This window comes from Oncorhynchus mykiss, chromosome 22 (assembly GCF_057628025.1).
Source record: "Oncorhynchus mykiss isolate SJ-2025 chromosome 22, ASM5762802v1, whole genome shotgun sequence".
Classification (NCBI taxonomy): Eukaryota; Metazoa; Chordata; class Actinopteri; order Salmoniformes; family Salmonidae; genus Oncorhynchus; species Oncorhynchus mykiss.
Window position 1 is genome coordinate 36,927,447 of NC_143043.1, and position 22,945 is coordinate 36,950,391.

General features: G+C 50.1%; 1 protein-coding gene across 1 annotated transcript in view; it reads left to right on the forward strand.

Annotated features, from left to right (window-relative positions):
* Nucleotides 1-22,945, forward strand: part of cerkl (CERK like autophagy regulator) — a 91,843-nt gene that overhangs the window by 33,347 nt on the left and 35,551 nt on the right. Inside the window, exons 3-4 of the mRNA XM_021579536.3 lie at nucleotides 5,144-5,275; nucleotides 14,442-14,505. Of these exons, the coding sequence (XP_021435211.2) occupies nucleotides 5,144-5,275; nucleotides 14,442-14,505 (196 nt within the window). The remainder of the gene's footprint in view (nucleotides 1-5,143; nucleotides 5,276-14,441; nucleotides 14,506-22,945) is intronic.

Sequence of the window (22,945 nt, forward strand, 5' to 3'; positions counted from 1 at the left end):
GGGTGGATAGAGAGATAGGAGCACCACAGTGGGCCGGGACATCTTAGGGGGAGGATAGAGAGATAGGAGCACCACAGTGGACCTGAAGGTCTTAGGGGGTGGATAGAGAGATAGGAGCACCACAGTGGGCCTGAAGGTCTTAGGGGGTGGATAGAGAGATAGGAGCACCACAGTGGACCTGAAGGTCTTAGGGGGTGGATAGAGAGATAGGAGCACCACAGTGGGCCGGGACATCTTAGGGGGAGGATAGAGAGATAGGAGCACCACAGTGGACCTGAAGGTCTTAGGGGGTGGATAGAGAGATAGGAGCACCACAGTGGGCCTGAAGGTCTTAGGGGGTGGATAGAGAGATAGGAGCACCACAGTGGACCTGAAGGTCTTAGGGGGTGGATAGAGAGATAGGAGCACCACAGTGGACCTGAAGGTCTTAGGGGGTGGATAGAGAGATAGGAGCACCACAGTGGACCCTTAGTTCTTAGGAGCACCACAGTGGACCCTAGGGTCTTAGGAGCACCACAGTGGACCCTAAGGACTTAGGGGGTGGATAGAGAGATAGGAGCACCACAGTGGGCCTGAAGGTCTTAGAGGGTGGATAGAGAGATAGGAGCACCACAGTGGACCTGAAGGTCTTAGAGGGTGGATAGAGAGATAGGAGCACCACAGTGGGCCTGAAGGTCTTAGGGGGTGGATAGAGAGATAGGAGCACCACAGTGGGCCGGGACATCTTAGGGGGAGGATAGAGAGATAGGAGCACCACAGTGGACCTGAAGGTCTTAGGGGGTGGATAGTGAGATAGGAGCACCACAGTGGGCCTGAAGGTCTTAGGGGGTGGATAGAGAGATAGGAGCACCACAGTGGGCCGGGACATCTTAGGGGGAGGATAGAGAGATAGGAGCACCACAGTGGACCTGAAGGTCTTAGGGGGTGGATAGTGAGATAGGAGCACCACAGTGGGCCTGAAGGTCTTAGGGGGTGGATAGTGAGATAGGAGCACCACAGTGGGCCGGGACATCTTAGGGGGAGGATAGAGAGATAGGAGCACCACAGTGGGCCGGGACATCTTAGGGGGAGGATAGAGAGATAGGAGCACCACAGTGGACCTGAAGGTCTTAGGGGGTGGATAGTGAGATAGGAGCACCACAGTGGGCCTGAAGGTCTTAGGGGGTGGATAGTGAGATAGGAGCACCACAGTGGGCCGGGACATCTTAGGGGGAGGATAGAGAGATAGGAGCACCACAGTGGGCCTGAAGGTCTTAGGGGTGGATAGAGAGATAGGAGCACCACAGTGGACCCTAGGGTCTTAGGGGGTGGATAGCGAGATAGGAGCACCACAGTGGACCTGAAGGTCTTAGGGGGTGGATAGAGAGATAGGAGCACCACAGTGGGCCTGAAGGTCTTAGAGGGTGGATAGCGAGATAGGAGCACCACAGTGGACCTGAAGGTCTTAGGGGGTGGATAGAGAGATAGGAGCACCACAGTGGGCCTGAAGGTCTTAGGGGGTGGATAGAGAGATAGGAGCACCACAGTGGGCCGGGACATCTTAGGGGGAGGATAGAGAGATAGGAGCACCACAGTGGACCTGAAGGTCTTAGGGGGTGGATAGTGAGATAGGAGCACCACAGTGGGCCGGGACATCTTAGGGGGTGGATAGAGAGATAGGAGCACCACAGTGGACCTGAAGGTATTAGGGGGTGGATAGAGAGATAGGAGCACCACAGTGGGCCTGAAGGTCTTAGGGGGTGGATAGAGAGATAGGAGCACCACAGTGGACCTGAAGGTCTTAGGGGGTGGATAGAGAGATAGGAGCACCACAGTGGACCTGAAGGTCTTAGGGGGTGGATAGAGAGATAGGAGCACCACAGTGGACCTGAAGGTCTTAGGGGGTGGATAGTGAGATAGGAGCACCACAGTGGACCTGAAGGTCTTAGGGGGTGGATAGTGAGATAGGAGCACCACAGTGGACCTGAAGGTCTTAGGGGGTGGATAGTGAGATAGGAGCACCACAGTGGACCTGAAGGTCTTAGGGGGTGGATAGTGAGATAGGAGCACCACAGTGGGCCGGGACATCTTAGGGGGTGGATAGAGAGATAGGAGCACCACAGTGGACCTGAAGGTCTTAGGGGGTGGATAGAGAGATAGGAGCACCACAGTGGGCCTGAAGGTCTTAGGGGGTGGATAGTGAGATAGGAGCACCACAGTGGGCCGGGACATCTTAGGGGGTGGATAGAGAGATAGGAGCACCACAGTGGACCTGAAGGTCTTAGGGGGTGGATAGAGAGATAGGAGCACCACAGTGGGCCGGGACATCTTAGGGGGTGGATAGAGAGATAGGAGCACCACAGTGGACCCTAGGGTCTTAGGGGGTGGATAGCGAGATAGGAGCACCACAGTGGGCCTGAAGGTCTTAGGGGGTGGATAGAGAGATAGGAGCACCACAGTGGGCCTGAAGGTCTTAGGGGGTGGATAGAGAGATAAGAGCACCACAGTGGACCTGAAGGTCTTAGAGGGTGGATAGAGAGATAGGAGCACCACAGTGGACCTGAAGGTCTTAGAGGGTGGATAGAGAGATAGGAGCACCACAGTGGACCCTAGGGTCTTAGGGGGTGGATAGCGAGATAGGAGCACCACAGTGGGCCTGAAGGTCTTAGGGGGTGGATAGAGAGATAGGAGCACCACAGTGGGCCTGAAGGTCTTAGAGGGTGGATAGAGAGATAGGAGCACCACAGTGGACCTGAAGGTCTTAGGGGGTGGATAGAGAGATAGGAGCACTGCTGTACCTTCCTGAGCTTCTCTCCTCTCCCCATCCCCCATGACATCATCTCTCCCTGGGACCTGGATGTTGGTCCTCTCTGTCTGCACCTCCTCCTGGATTGTTGCTTGTTCCTTTCCTTTTGAACCTTTGACCCCGGGTGCGTCCACAAAACCCTGGTGATCACAATGTAATGTAAGAGCAGATAGCTGGGCGGCTGGCTGAGGGTCTGGGTCCGGGGTCAAAGTGGGAGTCTGTCAGAGCAGAGGCTGAGGGGCCATAGGGCTCATTAGCGGGTCGAAGTCAGGACCTTCAGGGACCAACCACCAGGGATTAGAGTAATGAGGGGGATAATGGAGACCATGAGGGGATGAGGGGTTCAGCGTGCTGCCTCTCCCAATCGATCCCTGGGTCTCCACCAGGCTCCAGGAAGGCCCAGGAGGGAACACTCCCTAATTCTGCCTAATTATGATTGAGTGTGGAAACTCAGTAGCTCAGTGGCTAGGTGCTTAGTGGAGGGCAGGGGGAGAGAGAGGACAGGGGGAGCACAGAGATCGTGAGGGCAGGGGGAGAGAGAGGACAGGGGGAGCACAGAGAGCGTGAGGGCGGGGAGAGAGAGATAGAGGGCAGGGGGAGCACAGAGAGCGTGAGGGCGGGGAGAGAGATAGAGGGCAGGGGGAGCACAGAGAGCGTGAGGGCGGGGAGAGAAAGATAGAGGACAGAGGGAGCACAGAGAGCGTGAGGGCGGGGAGAGAGAGATAGAGGACGGGGGAGCACAGAGAGCGTGAGGGCGGGGAGAGAGAGATAGAGGGCAGGGGAAGCACAGAGAGGGCGAGAGATGGCATGGGGAGAGAGAGCGAGAGGGCAGGGGGAGGAACGGGAGAGAGAGGGCAGGGGGAGCACAGGGAGAGACAGGGCAGGAGTGGGCACAGAGAGAGAGAGAGAGAGGACAGGGAGAGAGAGGGCAGGGGGAGGAGGGCAGAGAGAGGGAGAGAGAGGGCAGGGGGAGGGCAGGGAGAGAGATGGCAGGGGGAGCACAGGGAGAGACAGGGCAGGAGTGGGCACAGAGAGAGAGAGAGAGAGAGGACAGGGGTAGAGAGAGAGGCCAGGGGGGGAGCACAGAGAGAGAGAGGGCAGGGGGAGAGAGAGAGAGAGAGAGAGAGAGAGAGAGAGAGAGAGAGAGAGAGATGGGGGAGAAAGAGAGGGCAGGTAGAGAGAGAGAGAGAGAGAGAGAGGGCAGGGGGAGAGAGAGAGGGAGAGAGCAGGGGGAGAAAGAGAGGGCAGGTGGAGAGTGAGAGAGGGCAGGTGGAGAGTGAGAGAGGGCAGGGGGAGCACAGAGAGAGAGAGAGCAGGGGGAGAGAGAGGGGGGAGCACACATAGAGGGAGCAGGGGGAGAAAGAGAGAGAGAGCAGGGGGAGAAAGAGAGGGCAGGTGGAGAGAGAGCGAGAGGGCAGGGGGAGGACAGGGAGAGAGAGGGCAGGGAGAGACAGGGATAGACAGGGCAGGGGTAGAGAGAGAGGGCAGGGAGAGACAGGGAGAGAGAGGCCAGGGGGAGCACAGGGAGAGACGGCAGGAGTGGGCACAGAGAGAGAGAGAGAGAGAGAGAGAGAGAGAGGACAGGGAGAGAGAGGGCAGGGAGGGCACAGGGAGAGACAGGGCAGGGGTAGAGAGAGAGGACAGGGAGAGAGAGAGGGCAGGGGTAGATGAGAGAGGACAGGGAGAGAGAGGGCAGGGGGAGGACAGGGAGAGAGAGGGCAGGGAGAGAGAGGGCAGGGGTAGAGAGAGAGGACAGGGAGAGAGAGGGCAGGGGTAGAGAGAGAGGACAGGGAGAGAGAGGGCAGGGGGAGAGAGAGAGGACAGGGAGAGAGAGAGAGAGAGAGAGAGAGAGGGCAGGGGGGAGCACAGAGAGAGAGAAGGCAGGGGGAGAGAGAGGGGGGAGCACACATAGAGGGAGAAGAGAGAGAGAGAGCAGGGGAGGAGAGAGAGGCCTACAGGGCATCTGTCTTTATTCATGACTCCCCCTGTCTCCCTGGCTGCAGTTCAGGCTGTGTAAGCGTTAGCCTCAACCCTCATGACCTTTAGAAGGGAAGCAGACTCATCTCACTCTTTGTTCAGGTGATTTTACAGCAGGTGTCTCAGACCAATGTTTAATACACAGTGATACAACTGATCACGTCTAGGTGGGATGGCTGCTTTCACTGACTAACAGATGTGCTGGACCTGGACTGTAAAACCCATTGAAGCAGAAGTTGACCTGTTTGTTTGCCCTTTTTAATTCTATTTTCCTCCTTTTCATTTTTTCCTGGATCTTTTGGGGGTCTAGACCAGGACTTTATACTGTGATATAAATAGGCTTTATCAATACATTTGATTGATTCTGCTCTTGTCTTGCAGGTTTCCAGAACAGGCCCAAGTCCCTGAAGGTGTTTGTGAACCCTGCCAGTCATAAGAAAGAGGCCTACCAGATCTACAGAGATGATGTGGCACCCCTCTTTCAGCTAGCAGACATCAAAGCTGATGTGACCAGTAAGTGTCCCTTGAGAATGTTATGTCATGGGTGTGGTCCTGTGTGGCTTATTTGGTAAGATGGTGACACTCTATCAGATACACATATTGTGATTTTTTTTTTTTCTCTTTCACTGCATTTTTAAGGCCGGGATTCAATTCATAGATGGGTCTAGCGCTGGACAGCCAACAATTCGCCTTTTAAAGGCATTTCCCCCAAAGTTCGTGCAGATCACATTCACTGTGAAATATGGATAAAACGTCTGCTAAAGTTGATATCTCATTAGATATCTTGTGTGTGGGCTGGGCACAACCGTACATCTGACAACAGATGTTCTTTGTCCCTCAGAGTACTGTGTGGTTTCCCTGCCCTGAGACAGTTATCCCTGGGTTAGGTGCTGTTCTGCCCTCGGGCCTTATCCACTCACATCACTCACCCTTCACGGCTTCACTATCACATCAACACCATGCTGTCCACCAGGGTCAATCCCTTTTAATTCCATTCATTCAATTTCCCGAATTGAATATATTCAAGTGTGTGTGTTTGCGTGCATGCGTGTGTGTATGTTTGCGTGCGTGCATGTGTGTGTGTGTTTGTGTTTGCGTGCGTGCGTGAAGGGTCTCTGAAGTGCATCTCACACGTAATGACAGGACCAGTGTCTCCTCTCCTTCTCTCCTCTCCTCCTCTCCTCTCCTCACTCACTGAGTAACCTGACCTAGGGGGGGGGGGCTAGACCCATCTGTTCCTCCTCCTCTCCCCTTCCCCCTCCTCCACCCCCCCCCCCCCCCATGTATCCGTGCATGAGTGTATTAATGCTGCTACCATTGTGTGTGTGTGTCTGTGCATACGTTAATGAATGCTGCTTCCAGAAGCCATTCAAATAGTAATATAATCTGGTTACATCCCAAATGGCATCCTAATCCCTATATAGTACACTACTTTTGACCAGTGCCAATAGGGCCCATAGGGCTCTGGTCGAAAGTAGTGCACTGTGTATGGAATAGATTTGCTGATGATGTGTTCCCCCCAGGGGGAGTGCAAGGGATGAGTGGTGGACGAGGAGCCATTAAAATACACTTTACCAAATATAAATTAAATGTATAATTCTGGGCCTGCAGTGGCCAGGGACCAACTGGGTTTGATGATGTTATAATCTCTGTTATTGATGATGTTATTATTCCTCTGAATTGGGAAGGTGACAAATGGATCAGCCATTTATTTGAACTACTGAATGATAATGTCGTTATCACAATATAATGACAGTCAGGTAGAAGTATGTGTTGCAGTTGTGCATCCCGATGTACTATGCTGACTGAGGTACTATGCTGACTGAGGTACCATGCTGGCTGAGGTACCATGCTGGCTGAGGTACCATGCTGGCTGAGGTACCATGCTGACTGAGGTACTATGCTGACTGAGGTACTATGCTGACAGGTAATATGCTGACTGATGCACTATGCTGACTGATGCACATTGCTGACTGATGTACTATGCTGACTGATGCACTATGCTGACTGATGTACTATGCTGACTGATGCACTATGCTGACTGATGTACTATGCTGACTGAGGTACCATGCTGGCTGATGTACTATGCTGACTGATGCACTATGCTGACTGAGGTACTATGCTGACTGATGCACTATGCTGACTGAGGTACTATGCTGACTGAGGTACTATGCTGACTGATGTACTATGCTGACTGATGTACTATGCTGACTGATTTACTATGCTGACTGATGTACTATGCTGACTGATGTACTATGCTGACTGATGTACTTTGCTGGCTGAGGTACTATGCTGGCTGAGGTACTATGCTGACTGATGTACTATGCTGGCTGATGTACTCTGCTGGCTGAGGTACTATGCTGGCTGAGGTACTATGCTGACTGATGTACTATGCTGACTGAGGTACTATGCTGACTGAGGCACTATGCAGACTGATGCACTATGCTGACTGATGCACATTGCTGACTGATGTACTATGCTGACTGAGGTATTAGGACATCCCCTGGTTCCAGAGACAGGACCCGGGCCAGGACATCCCCTGGTACCAGAGACTGGGCTAGGACATCCCCTGGTACCATAGACAGGACCCGGGCCAGGACATCCCCTGGTACCAGAGACTGGGCTAGGACATCACGTGGTACCAGAGACTGGGCTAGGACATCCCCTGGTACCAGAGACTGGGCTAGGACATCCCCTGGTACCAGAGACTGGGCTAGGACATCCCCTGGTACCAGAGACTGGGCTAGGACATCCCCTGGTACCAGAGACGGGGACAGGGACCAGGACATCCCCTGGTACCAGAGACGGGGACAGGGACCAGGACATCCCCTGGTACCAGTGACTGGGCCAGGACATCCCCTGGTACCAGAGGCGGGGACAGGGACCAGGACATCCCCTCGTTCCAGAGACAGGACCCGGGCCAGGAATCCCCTAGTACCATAGACGGGACCCGGGCCAGGACATCCCCTGGTACCAGAGACTGGGCTAGGACATCCCCTGGTACCAGAGACTGGGCTAGGACATCCCCTGGTACCAGAGACTGGGCTATGACATCCCCTGGTACCAGAGACTGGGCTATGACATCCCCTGGTACCAGAGACTAGGCTAGGACATCCCCTGGTACCAGAGGCGGGGACATGGACCAGGAAGTCCCCTGGTACCAGAGACTGGGACAGGGACCAGGACATCCCCTGGTTCCAGAGACAGGACCCGGACCAGGACATCCCCTGGTACCAGAGACTGGGCTAGGACATCCCCTGGTACCATAGACAGGACCCGGGCCAGGACATCCCCTGGTACCAGAGACTGGGCTAGGACATCACGTGGTACCAGAGACTGGGCTAGGACATCCCCTGGTACCAGAGACTGGGCTAGGACATCCCCTGGTTCCAGAGACAGGACCCGGACCAGGACATCCCCTGGTACCAGAGACGGGGACAGGGACTAGGACATCACCTGCTACCAGAGACTGGGACAGGGACCAGGACATCCACTCATGAAATATTAATGTGGTCCTGCTGATAATAATGATGCACATTCTCACACAACAATACTCATCTGCAAGTGTCACATCAGTCGTGGTGGAGCCTGTGATGTGTGTGATGGGTTGGTACAGCTGGGACTAACCCGCTCCGACGGAGAGGAGATGCCCCAGAAATGCTAAGTGGGGCATGGGCTTGTGATGCCATCTGCGGTATGGCACCCCGTTCCCCCATTTTCACTATTCACTGGCATCTGAGTGTGTGCGGTGTGGTGGGAGGGTGCTTGTGTGTGTGTTTGTGTGTGTTTGAAATGGTGGGCAAGCCGATACATTGTGACAGTAACCTAGTCTCTAGAGATTCAGGAACATGGGTTCTCCTCTCCATGGCGTGCCATCCTCTCCCCCTGTCTCCTCCACTAGCCACCACCCTGTCAACCTCTCTCCCCTGTCTCCTCCACTAGCCATCTCCCTGTCAACCTCTCTCTCCCTGTCTCCTCCACTAGCCTTCCCCTTGTCAACCTCTCTCACCCTGACTCCTCTGCTAGCCTTCCCCTTGTCAACCTCTCTCTCCCTGTCTCCTCCACTACCCTTCCCCTTGTCAACCTCTCTCCCTGTCTCCTCCACTAGCCTTCCCCTTGTCAACCTCTCTCCCCCTGCCTCCTCCACTAGCCTTCCCCATCAACCTCTCTCCCCCTGTCTCCTCCACTAGCCTTCCCCTTGTCAACCTCTCTCCCTGTCTCCTCCACTAGCCTTCCCCTTGTCAACCTCTCTCCCCCTGTCTCCTCCACTAGCCTTCCCCTTGTCAACCTCTCCCCCTGTCTCCTCCACTACCCTTCCCCTTGTCAACCTCTCTCCCTGTCTCCTCCACTAGCCTTCCCCCTGTCAACCTCTCTCCCCCTGTTTCCTCCACTAGCCACCACCCTGTCAACCTCTCTCCCCCTGTTTCCTCCACTAGCCTTCTCCCTGTCAACCTCTCTCCCCTGTCTCCTCCACTAGCCTTCCCCATCAACCTCTCTCCCCCTAGCTCCTCCACTAGCCTTCCCCTTGTCAAACTCTCTCTCCCTGTCTCCTCCACTAGCCTTCCCCTTGTCAACCTCTCTCCCCTGTCTCCTCCACTAGCCTTCCCCCTGTCAACCTCTCTCTCCCTGTCTCCTCCACTAGCCTTCCCCATCAACCTCTCTCCCCCTGTCTCCTCCACTAGCCTTCCCCCTGTCAACCTCTCTCCCCATCAACCTCTCTCCCCCTAGCTCCTCCACTAGCCTTCCCCATCAACCTCTCTCCCTGTCTCCTCCACTAGCCTTCCCCTTGTCAACCTCTCTCCCCTGTCTCCTCCACTAGCCTTCCCCCTGTCAACCTCTCTCTCCCTGTCTCCTCCACTAGCCTTCCCCATCAACCTCTCTCCCCCTATCTCCTCCACTAGCCTTCCCCATCCAGCTCTCTCCCCTGTCTCCTCCACTAGCCTTCCCCCTGTCAACTTCTCTCTCCCCCTGTCTCCTCCACTAGCCTTTCCCTTGTCAACCTCTCTCTCCCTCTCCTCCACTAGCCAATATCATATGTAGTACATATAACAACATATAATATGTATTACATATAACTACATATAATATGTAGTACATATAACAAGATACAATATGTATTTACATATAACAACATATAATATGTATTTATATATAACAACATATAATATGTATTACATATAACTACATATAATATGTAGTATATATAACAACATATAATATGTAGTGTATAAATAACAACATATAATATGTAGTACATATAACTACATATAATATGTAGTATATATAACAACATATAATATGTAGTGTATAAATAACAACATATAATATGTAGTACATATAACTACATATAATATGTAGTATATATAACAACATATAATATGTAGTGTATAAATAACAACATATAATATGTAGTACATATAACTACATATAATATGTAGTGTATAAATAACAACATATAATATGTAGTACATATAACTACATATAATATGTAGTATATATAACAACATATAATATGTAGTGTATAAATAACAACATATAATATGTAGTACGTATAACAACATATAATATGTAGTATATATAACAACATATAATATGTAGTATATATAACAACATATAATATGTAGTATATATAACAACATATAATATGTAGTGTATAAATAACAACATATAATATGTAGTGTATATAACAACATATAATATGTAGTGTATAAATAACAACATATAATATGTAGTGTATAAATAACAACATATAATATGTAGTGTATAAATAACAACATATAATATGTAGTGTATAAATAACAACATATAATAAATATGTAGTACGTATAACAACATATAATATGTAGTATATATAACAACATATAATATGTAGTATATATAACAACATATAATATGTAGTGTATATATAACAACATATAATATGTAGTATATATAACAACATATAATATGTAGTGTATAAATAACAACATATAATATGTAGTATATATAACAACATATAATATGTAGTGTATAAATAACAACATATAATATGTAGTGTATAAATAACAACATATAATATGTAGTACGTATAACAACATATAATATGTAGTATATATAACAACATATAATATGTAGTATATATAACAACATATAATATGTAGTATATATAACAACATATAATATGTAGTGTATAAATAACAACATATAATATGTAGTGTATAAATAACAACATATAATATGTAGTACATATAACAACATATAATATGTAGTACGTATAACAACATATAATATGTAGTATATATAACAACATATAATATGTAGTATATATAACAACATATAATATGTAGTGTATAAATAACAACATATAATATGTAGTGTATAAATAACAACATATAATATGTAGTACATATAACTACATAAAGTGCCTTCGGAAAGTTTTCAGACCCATTTACCTTTTTATTTTTTATATATATATATATATGTTTGTAATAATGACAATTACAACAATCCTGAATGAACACTTTTATTTTAACTTAATATAATACATAAATAAAATCTATTTAGTCTCAAATAAATAATGAAACATGTTCAATTTGGTTTAAATAATGCAAAAACACAGTGTTGGAGAAGAAAGTAAAAGTGCAATATGTGCCATGTAAAAAAGCTAACGTTTAAGTTCCTTGCTCAGAACATGAGCACATATGAAAGCTGGTGGTTCCTTTTAACATGAGTCTTCAACATTCTCAGTTAAGTAGTTTTAGGTTGTAGTTATTATAGGAATTATGGCGCGTTGACTATTTCTCTCTATACCATTTGTATTTCATGTACCTTTGACTATTGGATGTTCTTATAGGTACTTTAGTATTGCCAGCCTAATCTCGGGAATTGATAGGCTTGAAGTCATAAACAGCACTGTGCCTCAAGCGTTGCTAAGAACTGCTGGCAAATGCAGGAAAGTGCTGTTTGAATGAATGCTTTTGAGCTTGCTGCTGCCTACCACCGCTCAGTCAGACTGCTCTATCAAATATCAAATCCTAGACTTAATTATAATAAACACACAGAAATACGAGCCTTTGGTCATTAATATGGTCAAATCTGGAAACTATCATTTTGAAAACAAAACGTTTATTCCTTCAGTGAAATACGGAACCGTTCCATATTTTATTGAACGGGTGGCAACCCCAAGTCTAAATATTGCTGTTACATTGAACATCCTTCAATGTTATGTCATAATTATGTAAAATTCTGGCAAATTAATTACGGTCTTTGTTAGGAATAAATGGTGTTCACACAGTTCGTAACGAGCCAGGCGGCCCAAACTGCTGCATATACCCTGACTCTGCTTGCACTGAACGCAAGAGAAGTGACACAGTTTTCCTAGTTCATATTGCCTGCTAACATGCATTTCTTTTAACTAAATATGGAGGCTTAAAAAAATATACTTCTGTGGATTTATTTTAAGAAAGGCATTGATGTTTGTGGTTAGGTATATTTGTGCAATGATTGTGCTTTTTTCACGAATGTGCTTTTGTTAAATCATCCCCCGTTTGGCGAAGTTGAAGTAGGCTGTGATTCGATGATAAGTTAACTAGCAATGCCGATTTAATCGATTGACCTCTAGTTGCTATCGTGTTGTTGTCATGTTGTGTTGCTAGCATGTTGTGTTGTTGTCTCTTTATGTACTGTTGTGGTGTCTCTCTTGTCGTGATGAGTGTTTTGTCCTATATTTTATAACATTTATTATTTTTAATCCCAGCCCCGTTCCCGCAGGAGGCCTTTTGCCTTTAGGTAGGCCGTCGTTGTAAATAAGAATGTGTTCTTAATTGACTTGCCCAGTTAAATAAAGGTGAAATAAAATACATTTAAAATATAAATGTCAGAGCAAAAACCAAGCCATGAGGTCAAAGGAATTGTCCAGAGAGCTCCAAGACAAGATTGTGTCGAGGAACAGATCGGGGAAGGGTACCAAAAAATTTCTGCAACATTGAAGGTCCCCAAGAACATAGTGGCCTCCATCATTCTTAAATGGAAGAAGTTTGGAACCACCAAGACTCTTCCTAGAGCTGGCCACCCGGCCAAACTGAGCAATCGGGGGAGAATGGCCTTGGTCAGGGAGGTGACTAAGAACCCAATGGTCACTCTGACAGAGCTCTAGAGTTCCTCTGTGGAGATGGGAGAACCTTCCAGAATGACAACCATCTCTGCAGCACTCAACCAATCATGCCTTTATGGTAGAGTGGCCAGACCGAAGCCACTCCTCAGTAAAAGGCACATGACAGCCTGATTGGAGTTTTCCAAAAGGCACCTAAAGGACTATCAGAACAAGATAAACAAGATTCTCTGGTTTGATGAAACCAATAACTATTTTGCCTGATACCAAGCGTCACGTCTGGAGGAAACCTGGCACCGTCCTTACTGTGAAGCATGGTGGTGGTGGCAGCATCATGATGTGGGGATGTTTTTCAGCGGGAGGGACTGGGACTCGTCTGGATTGAGGAAAAGATTAACGGAGCAAAGTACAGAGAGATCCTTGGTTTATAACCTGCTCCAGAGTGCTCAGGACCTCAGACTGGAGCGAATGTTCACCTTCCAACAGGACAACCACCGTAAGCACATAGCCAAGGCAACACAGGAGTGGCTTCGGGACAAGTCTCTGAATGTCCTTGAGTGGCCCAGCCAGAGCCTGGACCTGAACCTGATCGTACATCTCTGGAGAGAGCTGAAAATAGCTGTGCAGCAGTGCTCCCCATCCAACCTGGCAGAGCTTGAGAGGATCTGCAGAGAAGAATGGGAGAAACTCTCCAATAACAGGTGTGCTAAGATTGTAGCGTAATACCCAAGAAGACTCAAGTCTGTAATCGCTGCCAAAGGTGCTTCAACAAAGTACTGAGTAAAGGGTCTGAATACTTAGGTAAATGTGATATTTCAGTTTTTTATTTTAAATAAATGTGCTTTTCTTAAAACTTGTTTTTGCTTTGCCACTATGGGGTTTGTTTATAGATTTTAGATTTTAGATGTAACTTTTATTTAACTATGCAAGTCAGTTAAGAACAAAATTCTTATTTACAGTGACGGCCTACCCCAGCCAAACCTTCCTCTAACCCGGACGACACTGGGCCAATTGTGCGCCGCCCTGTGGGACTCCAGATCATGGCCATTTGTGATACAGCCCGGGACCGAACCAGGGTCTGTAGTGACGCCTCTAGCATTGCGATGCAGGCCGTAGACCGCTGTGCCACTCGGGAACCCCTAAATTGATGAGGGGAAAACAACTTTTTAATCAATTTTAGAATAAGGCTGTATCCTAACAACATTTGGAAAAAGTCAAGGGGTCTGAATACTTTTCGAAGGCATTGTATAAATGTAGTAGTGTTGTATGTACTTGTAATATGTAGTGTTATTACCAGACAATGAACATGAGTAGTATCATTGCTGACTGTGTTTTGCATAAGCGAGAGGAGCTTTAACACTCAGGAGCCAGCCTTTTTGTACTGCTTCTATTTTCTTGATTAAAAATGCAAACAGCATACAAGTATAAATTCTGCTTCACAGACACCACCATATGTTCATCACAGCCACGTGCCAAACTAACATTGGATAGAGTTACTAAAAGCATTTTTTTTGTGCCAGCCATTCGATTTCATCTCTCCTTCATTAACACATTAACTATTTATTTTCTCTTGTCTTTCTCTCTTCACAGTCACTGAAAGAAAGGGCCACGCTCTCTCCGTTCTGAAAGAATCCAACTTGGACGGATATGATGGGTAGGGTTGCTTGCCACACAATCTGTTAGATGGTCTGTATAAATCCTCTCCAAAAAATGATATCAGAGAGAAAGAAAATGAACCAATACACTGATCTGTGCCAGTGCTCCCAGTACGGGAATGCAGCCACAGCAGACTGAATTCATTCTTTAATTCAGGGGTTAGCTAGGTAAACAAAAACACCACTTTGATATGGGCTTGTGTAATCAGCATTGCGATATTCTAATTAATTAGAGATTTTGTACTGGACTGTGATGGGGAGAGGGGGAGAGATGCCGTGACACCAAGTCAACCCAGCCGTGGTGTGTCCTCTCCGGTGGGCACGGCAGGTGGCACTTTAATTACTTGTTCTGGAAAAAGTGATGAAGTACCTTCCGTCCAGCCAACTGCTGGTGTGCATGTACGTTTTACACCACACCACAGCTCCCATGTGTCTGCATTACAGTCACAATTAGATTCTCTGAGGCAGCTCCGGCCTCCTGTTAAACCAGGGTTGCTGCATAGGTGTCGCTTAGCGGATCAGCACAGGCTAGTCTACACCACGACCCCTCCCCTAGGATGGCTAGGAAAGAGAGGGATAGGGGGAGAGAGGGGTGGCAGGAGAGGGGTAGGGGTAGAGGAGAGATAACGAAGGCGGTAGGGGAGAGAGGGTTAGAGACGGAGAAAGATGGGTAGAGTCGGGGTAGAGACGGGGAGAGCGGGGTAGAGACTGGAGTGACGGGGTGAGATGGGGAGATAAGGGTAGAGACGGGAGTGAGGGGGAGAGATGGGGAATGACATGGAGAGAGGGGGAATGACAGGGAGAGAGGGGGAATGACGTGGAGAGGATGTAGGGGAGGGAGGTAGGCCGGGGAGGGAGGGAGGCAGGGGAGAGAGAGAGAGAGGCAGGCAGGCGAGGGAGGCAGGCAGGCAGGCAGGCAGGCAGGCAGGGAGGCAGGCAGGCAGGCAGGGGAGGAAGGAAAGGAGGTAGGGGAATGAAGTAAAGAGGCAGGGGGGAGGGGGGGAGGGAGGGAGGGAGGAAGGCAGGGGGAGGAAGAGGGGAAGGAGGGAGGGAGGCAGGCAGGGGAGGAAGGAAAGGAGGTAGGGGAAGGAAGTAAAGAGGGAGGGGGGGAGAGAGGGAGGGAGGAAGGGAGGGAGAGGGGAAGGAGGGAGGTAGGGAGGCAGGCAGGTAGGCAGGGGAGGAAGGAAAGGAGGTAGGGGAAGGAAGTAAAGAGGGAGGGAGGGAGGAAGAAAGGGGGAGGGAGAGGGGAAGGAGGGAGGGAGGGAGGCAGGCAGGTAGGCAGGGGAGGATGGAAAGGAGGTAGGGGAAGGAAGTAAAGAGGCAGGGGGGGAGGGAGGGAGGGAGGAAGGCAGGGGGAGGGAGAGGGGAAGGAGGGAGGGAGGGAGGCAGGCAGGTAGGCAGGGGAGGAAGGAAAGGAGGTAGGGGAAGGAAGTAAAGAGGGAGGGAGGGAGGGAGGGAGGGAGGGAGGGAGGGAGGGAGGGAGGGGAAGGAGGGAGGGAGGCAGGTAGGTAGGCAGGGGAGGAAGGAAAGGAGGTAGGGGAAGGAAGTAAAGAGGGAGGGGGAGGGAGGGAGGCAGGGAGAGGGAGAGGGGAAGGAGGGAGGGAGGGAGGGAGGCAGGCAGGTAGGCAGGGAGGCAGGCAGGCAGGCAGGGGAGGAAGGAAAGGAGGTAGGGGAATGAAGTAAAGAGGCAGGGGGGAGGGAGGGAGGGAGGAAGGCAGGGGGAGGGAGAGGGGAAGGAGGGAGGGAGGCAGGCAGGTAGGCAGGGGAGGAAGGAAAGGAGGTAGGGGAAGGAAGTAAAGAGGGAGGGGGGGAGAGAGGGAGGGAGGAAGGGAGGGAGAGGGGAAGGAGGGAGGTAGGGAGGCAGGCAGGTAGGCAGGGGAGGAAGGAAAGGAGGTAGGGGAAGGAAGTAAAGAGGGAGGGAGGGAGGAAGAAAGGGGGAGGGAGAGGGGAAGGAGGGAGGGAGGGAGGGAGGCAGGCAGGTAGGCAGGGGAGGATGGAAAGGAGGTAGGGGAAGGAAGTAAAGAGGCAGGGGGGGAGGGAGGGAGGGAGGAAGGCAGGGGGAGGGAGAGGGGAAGGAGGGAGGGAGGGAGGCAGGCAGGTAGGCAGGGGAGTAAGGAAAGGAGGTAGGGGAAGGAAGTAAAGAGGGAGGGAGGGAGGGAGGGAGGGAGGGAGGGGAAGGAGGGAGGGAGGGAGGGAGGCAGGTAGGTAGGCAGGGGAGGAAGGAAAGGAGGTAGGGGAAGGAAGTAAAGAGGGAGGGGGAGGGAGGGAGGGAGGCAGGGAGAGGGAGAGGGGAAGGAGGGAGGGAGGGAGGGAGGCAGGCAGGTAGGCAGGGAGGCAGGCAGGCAGGCAGGGGAGGAAGGAAAGGAGGTAGGGGAATGAAGTAAAGAGGCAGGGGGGAGGGGGGAGGGAGGGAGGGAGGAAGGCAGGGGGAGGGAGAGGGGAAGGAGGGAGGGAGGCAGGCAGGTAGGCAGGGGAGGAAGGAAAGGAGGTAGGGGAAGGAAGTAAAGAGGGAGGGGGGAGAGAGGGAGGGAGGAAGGGAGGGAGAGGGGAAGGAGGGAGGTAGGGAGGCAGGCAGGTAGGCAGGGGAGGAAGGAAAGGAGGTAGGGGAAGGAAGTAAAGAGGGAGGGAGGGAGGAAGAAAGGGGGAGGGAGAGGGGAAGGAGGGAGGGAGGGAGGGAGGCAGGCAGGTAGGCAGGGGAGGATGGAAAGGAGGTAGGGGAAGGAAGTAAAGAGGCAGGGGGGGAGGGAGGGAGGGAGGAAGGCAGGGGGAGGGAGAGGGGAAGGAGGGAGGGAGGGAGGCAGGCAGGGGAGGAAGGAAAGGAGGTAGGGGAAGGAAGTAAAGAGGGAGGGAGGCAGGGAGAGGGAGAGGGGAAGGAGGGAGGGAGGGAGGCAGGCAGGTTTTAAAAAAAAAAAAATTATTTCACCTTTATTTAACCAGGTAGGCTAGTTGAGAACAAGTTCTCATTTGCAACTGCGACCTGGCCAAGATAAGGCATAGCAGTGTGAACTGACAACACAGAGTTACACATGGAGTAAACAATTAACAAGTCAATAACACAGTAGAAAAAAGGGGAGTCTATATATACATTGTGTGCAAAAGGCATGAGAAGGTAGGCAAATAATTACAATTATGCAGATTAACACTGGAGTGATAAATGATCAGATGGTTATGTAAAGGTAGAGATAGAGATATTGGTGTGCAAAAGAGCAGAAAAATAAATAAATAAAAACAGTATGGGGATGAGGTAGGTGAAAATGGGTGGGCTATTTACCAATAGACTATGTACAGCTGCAGCGATCGGTTAGCTGCTCAGATAGCAGATGTTTGAAGTTGGTGAGGGAGATAAAAGTCTCCAACTTCAGCGATTTTTGCAATTCGTTCCAATCACAGGCAGCAGAGAACTGGAACGAAAGGCGGCCAAATGAGGTGTTGGCTTTAGGGATGATCAGTGAGATACACCTGCTGGAGCGCGTGCTACGGATGGGTGTTGCCATCGTAACCAGTGAACTGAGATAAGGCGGAGCTTTACCTAGCATGGACTTGTAGATGACCTGGAGCCAGTGGGTCTGGCGACGAATATGTAGCGAGGGCCAGCCGACTAGAGCATACAAGTCGCAGTGGTGGGTGGTATAAGGTGCTTTAGTGACAAAACGGATGGCACTGTGATAAACTGCATCCAGTTTGCTGAGTAGATTGTTGGAAGCAATTTTGTAGATGACATCGCCGAAGTCGAGGATCGGTAGGATAGTCAGTTTTACTAGGGTAAGTTTGGCGGCGTGAGTGAAGGAGGCTTTGTTGCGGAATAGAAAGCCGACTCTTGATTTGATTTTCGATTGGAGATGTTTGATATGGGTCTGGAAGGAGAGTTTAGAGTCTAGCCAGACACCTAGGTACTTATAGATGTCCACATATTCAAGGTCGGAACCATCCAGGGTGGTGATGCTGGTCAGGCGTGCGGGTGCAGGCAGCGAACGGTTGAAAAGCATGCATTTGGTTTTACTAGCGTTTAAGAGCAGTTGGAGGCCACGGAAGGAGTGCTGTATGGCATTGAAGCTCGTTTGGAGGTTAGATAGCACAGTGTCCAAGGACGGGCCGGAAGTATATAGAATGGTGTCGTCTGCGTAGAGGTGGATCAGGGAATCGCCCGCAGCATGAGAAACATCATTGATATATACAGAGAAAAGAGTCGGCCCGAGAATTGAACCCTGTGGCACCCCCATAGAGACTGCCAGAGGACCGGACAGCATGCCCTCCGATTTGACACACTGAACTCTGTCTGCAAAGTAATTGGTGAACCAGGCAAGGCAGTCATCCGAAAAACCGAGGCTACTGAGTCTGCCAATAAGAATACGGTGATTGACAGAGTCGAAAGCCTTGGCAAGGTCTATGAAGACGGCTGCACAGTACTGTCTTTTATCGATGGCGGTTATGATATCGTTTAGTACCTTGAGCGTGGCTGAGGTACACCCGTGACCGGCTCGGAAACCAGATTGCACAGCGGAGAAGGTACGGTGGGATTCAAGATGGTCAGTGATCTGTTTGTTGACTTGGCTTTCGAAGACCTTAGATAGGCAGGGCAGGATGGATATTGGTCTGTAACAGTTTGGGTCCAGGGTGTCGCCCCCTTTGAAGAGGGGGATGACTGCGGCAGCTTTCCAATCCTTGGGGATCTCAGACGATATGAAAGAGAGGTTGAACAGGCTGGTAATAGGGGTTGCGACAATGGCGGCGGATAGTTTCAGGAATAGAGGGTCCAGATTGTCAAGCCCAGCTGATTTGTACGGGTCCAGGTTTTGCAGCTCTTTCAGAACATCTGCTATCTGGATTTGGGTAAAGGAGAACCTGGAGAGGCTTGGGCGAGTAGCTGCGGGGGGGGGGGGAGCTGTTGGACGAGGTTGGAGTAGCCAGGCGGAAGGCATGGCCAGCCGTTGAGAAATGCTTGTTGAAGTTTTCGATAATCATGGATTTATCGGTGGTGACCGTGTTACCTAGCCTCAGTGCAGTGGGCAGCTGGGAGGAGGTGCTCTTGTTCTCCATGGACTTCACAGTGTCCCAGAACTTTTTGGAGTTGGAGCTACAGGATGCAAACTTCTGCCTGAAGAAGTTGGCTTTAGCTTTCCTGACTGACTGTGTGTATTGGTTCCTGACTTCCCTGAACAGTTGCATATCGCGGGGACTGTTCGATGTTAGTGCAGTCCGCCACAGGATGTTTTTGTGCTGGTCGAGGGCAGTCAGGTCTGGAGTGAACCAGGGGCTATATCTGTTCTTAGTTCTGCATTTTTTGAACGGAGCATGCTTATCTAAAATGGTGAGGAAGTTACTTTTAAAGAAAGACCAGGCATCCTCAACTGACGGGATGAGGTCAATGTCCTTCCAGGATACCCGGGCCAGGTCGATTAGAAAGGCCTGCTCACAGAAGTGTTTTAGGGAGCGTTTGACAGTGATGAGGGGTGGTCGTTTGACTGCGGCTCCGTAGCGGATACAGGCAATGAGGCAGTGATCGCTGAGATCCTGGTTGAAGACAGCGGAGGTGTATTTGTAAGGCCAGTTGGTCAGGATGACGTCAATGAGGGTGCCCTTGTTTACAGAGTTAGGGTTGTACCTGGTGGGTTCCTTGATGATTTGAGTGAGATTGAGGGCATCTAGCTTAGATTGTAGGACTGCCGGGGTGTTAAGCATATCCCAGTTTAGGTCACCTAACAGAACAAACTCTGAAGCTAGATGGGGGGCGATCAATTCACAAATGGTGTCCAGGGCACAGCTGGGAGCTGAGGGGGGTCGGTAGCAGGCGGCAACAGTGAGAGACTTATTTCTGGAGAGAGTAATTTTCAAAATTAGTAGTTCGAACTGTTTGGGTATGGACCTGGAAAGTATGACATTACTTTGCAGGCTATCTCTGCAGTAGACTGCAACTCCTCCTCCTTTGGCAGTTCTATCTTGACGGAAGATGTTATAGTTGGGTATGGAAATCTCAGAATTTTTGGTGGCCTTCCTGAGCCAGGATTCAGACACGGCAAGGACATCAGGGTTAGCAGAGTGTGCTAGAGCAGTGAGTAAGACAAACTTAGGGAGGAGGCTTCTGATGTTGACATGCATGAAACCAAGGCTTTTTCGATCACAGAAGTCAACAAATGAGGGTGCCTGGGGACATGCAGGGCCTGGGTTACCTCCACATCACCCGCGGAACAGAGAAGGAGTAGTATGAGGGTGCGGCTGAAGGCTATCAAAACTGGTCGCCTAGGGCGTTGGGGACAGAGAATAAGAGGAGCAGGTTTCTGGGCATGGTAGAATATATTCAGGGCATAATGCGCAAACAGGGGTATGGTGGGGTGCGGGTACAGCGGAGGTAAGCCCAGGCACTGGGTGATGATGAGAGAGGTTGTATCTCTGGACATGCTGGTTGTAATGGGTGAGGTCACCGCATGTGTGGGGGGTGGGACAAAGGAGGTAACAGGGGTATAAAGAGTGGAACTAGGGGCTCCATTGTAAACTAAAACAATGATAACTAACCTGCACAACAGTATACAAGGCATATTGACATTTGAGAAAGACATACAGCGAGGCATACAGTAATCACAGGTGTTGAATTGGGAGAGCTAGCTAAAACAGTAGGTGAGACAACAGCTAATCAGCTAGCACAACAACAGCAGGTAGAATGGCGAGGAGGAAGGAAAGGCAGGGGAGGAAGGAAAGGAGGTAGGGGAAGGAAGTAAAGAGGCGGGGGGGGGGGGGGGGGGGGGAGGAAGGAAGGAAGGCAGGGGGAGGGAGAGGGGAAGGAGGGAGGGAGGGAGGGAGGGGAAGGAAGTAAAGAGGGAGGGAGGGAGGGAGGGAGGGAGGGAGGGAGGGAGGGAGGGAGGGAGGGAGGGGGAGGGGAAGGAGGGAGGGAGGGAGGCAGGCAGGTAGGCAGGGGAGGAAGGAAAGGAGGTAGGGGAAGGAAGTAAAGAGGCGGGGGGGGGGCGGGGGACGGAGGGAGGAAGGCAGGGGGAAGGAGGGAGGGAGGGAGGGAGGGGAAGGAAGTAAAGAGGGAGGGGGAGGGAGGGAGGGAGGGAGGAAGGGAAGGGAAGGGAGGAGGGAGGGAGGGAGGCAGGCAGGTAGGCAGGGGAGGAAGGAAAGGAGGTAGGGGAAGGAAGTAAAGAGGCAGGGGGGGAGGGAGGGAGGGAGGAAGGAAGGAAGGCAGGGGGAGGGAGAGGGGAAGGAGGGAGGGAGGTAGGTAGACAGGGGAAGGAGGTAGACAGGGGAGGGAGGGAGGAAGGGATGGAGGGAGGGAGGGAGGAAGACAGGGGGAGGGGAAGGAGGGAGGGAGGGAGGCAGGCAGGTAGGCAGGGGAGGAAGGAAAGGAGGTAGGGGAAGGAAGTAAAGAGGCGGGGGGGAGGGAGGGAGGAAGGAACGAAGGCAGGGGGAGGGAGAGGGGAAGGAGGGAGGGAGGTAGGTAGACAGGGGAAGGAGGTAGGCAGGGGAGGGAGGGAGGAAGGGATGGAGGGAGGGATGTCTGTCACATGCTCTGCTAGGCAGTTCTGATATGAGGGACAGATGGAGCAGGTGAGAATGATGACTGGTGGAAAAGCTGAGCTCAGGATCCTGCTGTCTGTCCTTCTTTCACATCCTCATTACTGTGGCCCACATATAATAGACAACCAATATCTCAGCAGACATAAGAAAAATGTTTTGCTTTGTACTGTAGGTTGTTATGTTTGGATTTATGGTCGATGTTCAGAGTCAGATATGTTATTCTCTGCTTATCATCATTTTTATCATCACCTATACCTCAGTAGGCGTTGTATGGAAAAAGGTATACTGTTTCATGTTTGGCTGTTCATGTGGATTTATGGTCGATAATTCAGACATACACTGCTGTTCAAAAGTTTGGGGTCACTTAGAAATATCCTTGTTTTTGAAAGAAAGGCAACTTTTTTATCCATTAAAATAACTTCAAATTGATCAGAAATACAGTGTAGACATTGTTAATGTTGTAAATGACTATTGTAGCTGGAAACAGCAGATTTTTTTAAATGGAATATCTACACACAGTTGAAGTCGGAAGTTTACATACACCTTAGACAAATTCACAATTCCTGTAACGGCTGTCGTCGGAAGGATGAGACCAAGGCAAAGCGTTCCTTGAGTTCCACATAATATTTATTACTGAAGTGAAACTTTAGACAAAACAAAACATTAAAGAAAACAACGACTGAACAGCTTCGTTGTGCAGACACCCTGGTCACAAACGAAGAACAAGATCCCACACAGAAGGAGGGGAAAAAGCTACCTAAGTATGATTCCCAATCAGAGACAACGATAGACAGCTGTCCCTGATTGAGAACCATACCTGGCCATACACAAAGAAATAGAAAACATAGAAACATGAACATAGAATGCCCACCCAAATCACACCCTGACCAAACCAAAAATAGAGACAAAAGCTCTCTACGGTCAGGGCAT